The 10,000-nt window shown below is 45.7% G+C and overlaps 1 protein-coding gene across 3 annotated transcripts in view; it reads left to right on the forward strand.

Annotated features, from left to right (window-relative positions):
- Positions 1 to 10,000, forward strand: part of plcd3b (phospholipase C, delta 3b) — a 30,413-nt gene that overhangs the window by 7,710 nt on the left and 12,703 nt on the right. For 2 of the 3 annotated variants that reach the window (XM_062525849.1, XM_062525850.1), the window contains exons 3-5: positions 5,599 to 5,827; positions 6,493 to 6,622; positions 8,273 to 8,498. In XM_062525849.1, coding sequence (XP_062381833.1) covers positions 5,599 to 5,827; positions 6,493 to 6,622; positions 8,273 to 8,498 — 585 coding nt within the window. Of the gene's footprint in view, positions 1 to 1,918; positions 2,032 to 5,598; positions 5,828 to 6,492; positions 6,623 to 8,272; positions 8,499 to 10,000 lie in introns of those variants that run through there. The other variant, XM_062525851.1, reaches the window with a different exon arrangement.

Here is a 10,000-nt window from a genome sequence, read left to right on the forward strand (position 1 = left end):
TGAGTGTGTGTGTGTGTGTGTGTGTGTGTGTGTGTGTGCGTGTGTATGGGGGGGTTGCGTTTTTGGCTGAGACATTGTGTGGGACTGTGTCAGTAGGTTGAACAGGGAGCACAAATTTCATGAGTTAGCACGCAACTAGGAGGATGTGCATAGTTGAGTAATTGTGTGTGTGTGTGTGTGTGTGTGTGTGAGTAACTAGTGTTAAAAAGGTCAGACATTAGGCCTGATTAGTGACCCAAGAAGCTTACTTGAAATCACTTGACTATGAATGAGTCGGCCACACTGTCAGTCTGTCAGTCTGTCTATGGAAGTGCAACTGAAACTGTGAACTAGTGACACCTTGGAACTGATTGTGGTAACTGTGTCGTTTTTAACTGGTTATAACTGTGTTGTTTTTTAACTGGTTATAACAGTATTGTTTTTGTATACTTGTTTCGCCGCTTTCTCGTTAGAATGATCCCTGTTGTCCTCTGATAGCTACCGTACGCGAATATATTCTACTGTACGTATGACTATAAATAATCAACTCTTTGAAGAATTTATAGAACCCTTCAAACGTTTGTTATTATCCAGAGTCTAGGTTGGGTGCGCAAGCAGCATGGAGTTAGCCTAGAAATCTAGACGCCCCTAGCGGCAGCAAATGTAATTTGGCTGGCGGGGGCAGTCTAGGCACGATCCATAGAGCCAGGGAGCTGAGAACTCGAAAAACAGCGGGCCAATCACAGCGTGTATAGAGTCGGTGGGTGGGCTTAACATAATGGTGACTGACATGCGACCAGAAGTTGCGACGGTAACGCATCCTGTTATTTGAAAACAAGAAGATGATTCGTTTAGCGTTATCCTATTTGCGTGGAGAGGGAAGGTTACGCATCCTGCTACTTGAAAACAAGAAGATGATTCGTTTAGCATTATCCTAATTGCGGGGAGGGAATTTGAAAGACAACTGTTTATCCCACCCCTCAATTGAGCCCTGTCTACGGTGAGTGTCCAGACCCTACATCTTGATGTGGGTCTGGCTCGTCAGGCTAGCATGGAGTCAGAAAATGGCGCCACTAATAGACTGGCATGTTGAGCTGTCAGGGTATGCACTGGAATTACATTGCATTACATTACATTACATTACATTACATTACATTACATTACATTACATTTGGCTGACGCTTTTTAACCAAAGCGACTTACAACATGGTAGAAACATTTAAGCTTTTTAGAGCACTTCTACAACAAATTAAAGACCTAAGCGCATCAATGAGGGTAATAAGTGCATGAATGAGTGCAATTGTCTGTAGTAGTGCTATGAGAAGAGATGTTCTCTGAAGAGCAGTGCAGGGTATGCACTGTAATTGTTAGCCAAGAACCATACCTTGATAAATTAGTCTTAGCTAATGGTTATCAATGACAAGCCCAGCGTGTCTACATGCTAAATAGTAGTACAAGTAAGCATTTTTCTTCACATTTCCTTAACGTTTCAGTCAATTCAAACACGCGTGCAATTCATACATGCTAAAAAGTAGGAAAAGGAAGCATTTTTCTTGACATTTCCTTAAAGTTTCAGTCAATTCACACACACACACAATTCAATGGGATGGAAAGCTTTCTGACGCCAACATGCACACACCTTTTGTGTGAGGTGAACCGTGAAGGGCTCTATTGAATTGTTGTCGCTAAATCGAAAACCACATGCTCTTGTTGCATAGATTTTGCTCAAGTATGCCTGCACTGCACTGCACTGCGAACAGATTGCAATTGTCGCTTTAAACACTGCTGTGTTCTCGCCTTCAGAAAAAGAGCTTTTCTGAGAAGCGAATTTTTTTTTTTTCATCAGAACTCACTCACTCACTGCACGGCGGAGGGTAAATTCATTCTGTTCGCAATAGGGATTTATCAGCTCCACCACCACCACTGCCGCCACCGCCGCCGCCGCTGTACCGAGTTGCCTCTGAGACTTAAGCCCTGCCGGCAGTGTCGAGACTCGGAGAGCACAAAGGACTCCAAAGAGAGGCTCCATGGAGACTCCCTGCTTCTCAGGAGGTGGGCGGCCTCCCCCCCACCCCCCCCCCCCCCCCTAATTTAGGCAGTGGTAGACGCCCAAGAAACATCAGCCTAGTGGCCACAAGGCCAGCTTTCATTACAGGGCGCCTATTTTTAGTTCAGACGGGGGGGTGAGTGGGGGGGGGGGGGGGCATCGCCTTAGTGTAAGTGGTACAGCCTGCACGGCTCTAATTGAGGCGTATGATTTCTGTAAGCCGCAGAAATGGGTCCGTCCTGTGTTCAGTGGATAATCACTGGCCGCTCGCGAGCAGCTCCTGCTGAGGTCTTTACATAGCAGCAGCGCGGTCTTCAATTGATGATGCTCTAACGAATGATGTTTGTTTTTGAGTGATGTGGTTAGAGGGCAGGACCTCAAGTGTGTGTGGAGTGTGGAGTGTGTAGTTTGTGTGCTTGTATGGGATGCCTGCCTGCAGACCACTGGCAGTAGTGTGTGTGTGTGTGTGTGTGTGGGATGCCTGCCTGCAGACCACTGGCAGTAGTGTGTGTGTGTGTGTGTGTGTGTGTGTGTGTGTGTGTGTGTGTGAGTGTGTGCACGCTTGTATGGAATCCCTTGCTTAAGACCACCAGCAGGAGGGTGTGTGTGCATGTGTCTGTTTCTGTGTGTGTAGTTGTAGTGTTGGTGTGTGTATGTAATTAAAGTGTCTGTGTATCTGAGTGTCAGTGTATAGTTGTAGTGTGTGTGTGTGTGTGTGTGTGTGCCTATGTGTCTGTGTGTGTGTCTTTGTATAGTTGTAGTGTGTGTGTGTGTGTGTGTGTGTGTGTGTGTGTGTGTCTGTGTGTGTGCGTATGCTTGTATGGGATCCCTGCTCACAGACCTCCAGCAGGAGGGTGTGTGTGTGAAAACCCCGCCCTGGCCATGATCATAAATGACAGGTTGTCTGTTAAGCCCTGAAAATATGTGCCCTGAATCCACTGTGTGTGTGTGTGTGTGTGTGTGTGTGTGTGTGTGTAGGTTGGTGGATGAATTACGGTAATGTGTGTGTATGCATCTTACTTCTTTACATGTAAATATGTACTTATCTGTATAATCCCAAATTCTGTGTGTGTGTGTGTGTGTGTGTGTGTTTGTATTCCTATGCTTGCCTTGTACTGTATATTTGTTTGTGGGTTTGTGTTTGTATGGTTATTTGTATTTGTGTAGGTAAGCATTTGTGCGTTGTGGGATAAAATATGGAATGTTGCATTCAGGTAAATCCAAAATCTGGCAATCTAGTAAACCATGCTGGTGTGACTTTTGAGAAATGTAGCTGTTTACTGAGAGCAGTTTAATTAAAGATCTGCAAACGTAGCCATGCAAAAATATCTTGATGAATCAGAAACATTTGAACAAGACGTGTCAGGGAAAACACAAACCAAATGGAGATACATTATGGACACCAGTGTTTACTGAAACAGAGCAAACATCATTTCACCTACACGTGAAAAGGCTTATTTGCTCTCTGTGTGTGTGTGTGTGTGTGTGTGTGTGTGTGTGTGTGTGTGTGTGTGTGTGTGTGTGTGGTGGCGCATGACATAGTCACTGTTTAATAAATGTTATTAATGTCCACCCAAGCGCACAACACAAAACTGACCAGATGGTCGGGCGAGAGACCTGTGTGTACCATGGCAGAATGCTATGCAGAGTCCATGTTTTTTCATGGTCTATTGACCTGGTGTTTATAGGAGCTAGTGTCTGTGTGTGTGTCTGTGTGTGTGTGTGTGTGTGTGTGTGTGTGTGTGTGTGTGTGTGTGTGTGTGTGTGTGTGTGTGTGTGTGTGTGTGTGTGTGTGTGTGTGTGTGTGTGTGTGTGTGTGTGTGTGTGTGTGTGTGTGTGTGTGTGTGTGTGTGTGTGTGTGTGTGTGTGTGTGTGTGTTTGTGTTTACTGTATGTAACTAATGGACTGAGACCAATACCTGTCCTGTCCTAGACTCCAAACCCATAATGTAAATATCTGCCTCTTCTTGTTTTGCCAGTTAACAGAATAGTAATTCAGTCTGGATTAAAACAGTCTTTCTTCTCCCAGTCTCTCGGCAAGCATTTGTCTATTTAATCGTGAAATAGTCTCAAACAGTCTCGCCCGTGTGTCTATATTGAAAACACATATTTACACTTATCTCTCAGAATTTCCATCACTCTCCTTGTCCTCCACTGTATATGTGGAGTCTCTCTCTCTCTCTCTCTCTCTCTCTCTCTCTCTCTCTCTCTCTCTCTCTTTCTCTCTCTCTCTTTCCACATGACTTCTGTCTCTGTCGTTCTTTGAAATATTTTTTCTTTTTTTTAATTCATCCCCTCTTCTCTCTAGATCACTGTCTCTCTGTGTCTCTGTGTCTCTTTCTTTTCCTCCCTGCTTCTACTGTGTATCACCATTTTTGTCTCTTCCTTCCTTTCTTCATTTTTTTAGTCTTCTCTCCATCTGTTCCTCTGTCCATCCACTCATCCGTCTACCTTACGTCTGTTTATAATTCCCTGCATGATCCTCTTAATCTTTCCTTTTGTTCTTACCAACCCAGCTTTCTAGCTATCTGTATCTATGTACCGGTATATGTATGTCTGTCTATCTATCTATCTGTCTATCTATCTATCTATCTACTGTATCTATCTATCTATCTATCTATCTGTCTGTCTGGGTATTTTCTCTCTCTCTCTTTCTCTTTCTCTTTCTCTCTATATCCATCTATCTATCTACCTTGCATATTCACCTCCCTCCTTGTTCATCCACTTCTGTTCATCTCTCCTGCTTGCCGTCTCAGTAACAAGCAGGAGAGAGTGATAGAGAAAATATATCTCTATCTCTCTCTCTCCTTCTTAGTGCATACTGCACATCTCTGACTATCCTATTCTATCTCTCTCTCTCCTTTTGAGTATACTGCACATCTCTGACTATCCTATTCTATCTCTCCCTCTCCTTTTTAGTACACTGGATATCTCTGACTGTCCGATTCTATCTCTCCCTCTCCTTTTTAGTATACTGGATATCTCTGACTAGGTTTCCTATTTTATTTACAGTAACCCTCTCCTTCCTAGTGCATATATCCTTCCTCCATTCTTTTGTCCTTTCTAGTTTTAAAAGCCTTCATATTTTTGCCTCTACAGTATATCCACCTTGTTTCCTTGCAGTTCCACTGCACTCTTGTCAAGTCAAGTCAAGTTGATTTATATACATGTAGTGCGTTTCGAACACAGGGGTAATTCCAGTGTGCTTTATGTAAACAAAGCCGAAGCATAGTCAATGATAGCATGCCTGATCATCTGGACCATCTGTGTTTCTGTCATTAATCCTCTCTTTCTCTCTCTCTCTCTCTTACTTCCTCTCCTCTCTCTCCCCTCTCTCTCCCTCCCTCCCTCTCTCTCTCTCTCTCTCTCCTTCCTCTCCTTTCTCTCCCCTATCTCTCTCTCTCTCTCTCTCTCTCTCTCTCTCTCTCTCTCTCTCTCTCTCTGTCTCTCCCTCTCTCTCTCCTTCCTCTCTCCCTCTCTCTCTCTCTATCTCTCCTTCCCTCTCTCTCTCTCTCTCTCTCTCTCTCTCTCTCCCTCTCTCTCTCTCTCTCTCTCTCTCTCTCTCTCTCACAGTCTCAGTGACGGATGTGGAGTGTGTGATGGAGGGCTGCCAGTCGGAGGCGCTGCGTAAGCTGGGCAAGAAGGGGCAGGAGGCCGAGTGCCTGACCATCGTGTTCAAGGGGCCGCGGAAGAGCCTGGACATCCACTGCCCCAGCCAGCAGGACGCCCAGAGCTGGGCGCGCGGGATCCGCACGCTGCAGGACCGCATGGAGAACATGACCCAGGCCCAGAAGCTCGACCAATATCCTCTGGATACGGATCGGAACCCCATCTTATAGATACATACATACATACATGCATATGTGTACATACATACATACATAGGTACATATTGTACATACATGGATACTTTTATTGGCACACAACCAATAAAAGGTGGTAAAATGAAAAATAAAATTGGTGGTATTTAGAATATGACAACATTGCGCTTAAGCTCGACCAATATCCTCCCATGCGGATCGGAACCCGAGAGAACTTACGAGTCACTGACTATGTTTACATGCACAGCAACAATCTTAACTATTGATCCTATAGATAAATAGATGGATAGATAGATGTTTGACTGAGAATAGAAGTCTGTTTGTTTGGGCCCTTTTAGATACAAACTCCATAAAATAATGGGGCTAGTACCGGTTCTTCAGAGCAATGCCATTGAACAACTTTTTCAGTGCTTCAAAGAACCATCGAGGCAACAGTTTAATGAATGGTAAGAACCTTTCGCCTGATGTACAGTAATGGTTCAACACAGAGTTTTGACTCTCCGTGGAACCATCCAGAGATTTAAGGAACCATTTAAGCACCTTTCTTTTTAGATACACTGGCCCTCTATTTAAAGTGGCGGTGCTGTTTGGGGTTAGCATTAGGGTCTCTCTAGATTGTGATTGGTGTGACCTTGACCTTTGACACCTGGATCCATGCGTACCTGAAGCAGGCGGACGAGGACAACGACGGGAAGATGAGCTACGAGGAGACGCAGACGCTGCTGCAGATGATCAACATCGACCTGAGCGAGCAGTACGCACGCAGCCTCTTCAAGGTCAGTACACACACACACACACACACACACACATATGCACACACACATATGAACATGCACATACACACAAATACAGTATGTACATACTGTACACACACACACACACACACACACACACACACACACGTTAATCCATCCACCCACCTACACACACTCACACCCAAAAACATCCTGTTCCCTGTTTCCCTCTATTGAAATTCACAATGATTCTTTCTCATAAAAACACACACACACACACACACACACACACACACTTGTGCACATGCACATACACCCACACAGACACATACACACATACATACGCGCGCACACACACACACTCACACACATGCACACACACACACACACACACACACACACACACACACACACACACCATTTATGCTTACAGATAAGTACACATTTACATGTAAAAATGTAAGATGCATACACACACATGAATCCACCCATTCACCTACACACACAGAAATATCCTGTTCCATATTTCCCTCTAACGAAATTCACAATTATTCATTCTCATAAAACACACACACACACACACACACTTGTGCACATGCACATACACCCACACAGACACTCACACATACACACACACACGCACACACACACACACACACACACACACACACACACACACACACACACAAAAGGTGCAGAAGCAAAGTGCTGAGGATCCACGTGGATCTGATCTCCAGTGAAGTACTGTACTGTACTGTATATCCATCATGATGTGCTAAATCTGCTCATCTGAGGTGGTCACTCATCCAATGCATACAGGTCTGTGTGTACATTATATGCTTGAGCCTTTGGGAATGAGTACTCTGCAACCACATGAGGGGCAGGCTGTACGTATGTATAGCTTTAATGATAGGCCTCTCTGCCTTTAGACAGGAGCTCTCAAATTAGCTGAGATCGCATGCAAACGCGGCACTCCAAAGCCATCCATGTCTGCTTCTGTGTGTGTGTGTGTGTGTGTGTGTGTGTGTGTGTGTGTGTGTGTGTGTGTGTGTGTGTGTGTGTGTGTGTGTGTGTGTGTGTGTGTGTGTGTGTGTGTGTGTGTGTGTGTGTGTGTGTGTGTGTGTGGAGAGTGCATGTGTGGGTGAAGGTGGAGAGTGCATGTGTGGGTGTGTGTGGAGAGTGCATGTGGCATGTGTGTGTGCGTGTGCGAGTGCGTGAGTGTACGTATGTGTGTGTGCGTGTATGTCTGTGTGTGCGTGCATGTGTGTCTGTGTACATTTGTGCGTGTGTGTGTGTGTGTGTGTGTGTGTGTGTGTGTGTGTGTGTGAGAGAGAGAGAGAGATAAAGCGAGAGGGCTACATTTACAATATGTATGCATTCATATACATGTGATTGCTAAATACTTTTGCTGTATATTGCATAAATGAGGCTCAGGCCCAGATGATGTGTCCCTGTCTCTGCCTTCCTGCTTTTCTGTGTTAACAAGTGGTGTGTACTGTATGTGTGTATGTGTGTGTCTGTGTGTGTGTGTGTGTGTGTTTGTGTGTGTGTGTGTGTGTGTGTGTGTGTATGTGTGTGCGTGCATGTGTGCACATGTGTTTGTGTTTGCGCATGTGTGCACATGTGTGTGTGTTTGCGCATGTGTGTGTGTGTGTGTGCGCGTGTGTGTGTATATGTGTGTGTGTGTTGCAGAAGTGTGATCGCACTGCGGACGGGCGTCTCCAGCACGGCGAGATCGAGCTGTTCTGCCGCGAGCTGCTGCGGCGGCCGGAGCTGGACGCCGTGTTCCAGCAGTACTCGGCCAACGGCACCGTGCTGTCCACCGTCGACCTGCGCGACTTCCTGCGCGAGCAGGGCGAGGACGCCTCGCTTATCCACGCCCAGAGCCTCATCCTCACCTACGAGCTCAACGAGTGGGGTACGAGCTGAACACACAGATAACACACACACACACACACACACACACACACACACACACACACACACACACACGCCTCGCTCGTCCACACCCAGAGCCTCATCCTCACCTACGAGCTCAACGAGTGGGGTACGAGCTGAACACACACACACACACACACACACACGCCTCGCTCGTCCACGCCCAGAGCCTCATCCTCACCTACGAGCTCAACAAGTGGGGTACGAGCCAAACACACACACCCACACACACACACACACACACATACACACACACCTGCCTGACAGAGAATGAGTCCAATGTAAAATCCGACTGTAAAATGTGTGGGCAGCACATAAAAGTGAGGGCATCGGAAAGGCAATAACTGCACAGTCAAGAGTGAAGTGGTCCACACATAAACTAGAACAAGAATGAAATAAAGAGCAATATTGTCAGGGGTCACTTCACTTCTTAAAAGAGTTGTAGAGCTTCGTTGAGGAGTGTAGGCTATGTCTCACCAAAAGGCACACTGCTTTTTATAGTTAAAAAGCCTTAGATTTAGGTGGGCTTGCGTGTTGCGACATTAAAGTGTCTTCATCGGAGCATACAGGTTTCATGTTCACAGGTACTTTTTTAAACACCATAGGATGCACCTACTGTATTGTCAGGGGTCACTTTTAGAACGTTTTTTGAGAAGTGTGAACAGAGTCGAGGAGCCTGAAGTTGACCCAGCAGGGTCAAAACGTTGCCTGTTTTTTAACATTCAAACATGGGAGCTCAAAGCAGTGTTGCGGACATTACATTACATTACATTAGAGTCCACTAGGAGGCCATCGGAAGGCAGTTACCGCGCGGGCTAAAGTGAAGCATTCGGAGGCACTTGCTGTTATCTGCGTTGTTATCATTTGTGGTGTAGACTAGACGGCCCTTGGCACACAGTATATTAGGAGTGGGCAAGACCAGGCCACACATGACCACTCCAGCTGATGATGCCTGTCCCTGGCTGCTCAGTGCTGCGCTGCGATGCGATGTGCTCCTTATTTCTGGGGAATTGAAAAGCACGAGCACTACAGTAGAGCACTAGAGCACTTTTCCTCTGGCACACACACGCTGTTTGTTTGACCTGCAAATAGCAATGTCCACAGACAGGGCAGAGTATGTTGATTGAATGATTTTATGTACTGTATATTGCGACATCAAGGCGAGTCAAATTTGTGGTTTCTTTTGTCTCATTCCATGGAACTACAGATCCGCTACCCAGTCTGGTAAACTTACATAGCGTAGGTGTAGCCGATAGAGGGCCGCAAAGTAAATGTGGTAGTGCTGTTCAGTTTTCACCCTGTTACGAGTTGATGAACCACTGAAATGATTTTGGAAACACAATTTTAAGGTACAAAAAACTCTTTAGTGTTGCTTTAAGCGTTGGTGTTTGGGTTTGTTGTTTTAGGAAGTGCTGAAACATTTGGCCTAGTTGGCATTTGTTTCCAGTGCACTTCTAGTCTGGACCCTCCACAAGGTGTCTC

The sequence above is a fragment of the Sardina pilchardus genome, chromosome 22, assembly GCF_963854185.1.
Source record: "Sardina pilchardus chromosome 22, fSarPil1.1, whole genome shotgun sequence".
Taxonomy (NCBI): Eukaryota; Metazoa; Chordata; class Actinopteri; order Clupeiformes; family Clupeidae; genus Sardina; species Sardina pilchardus.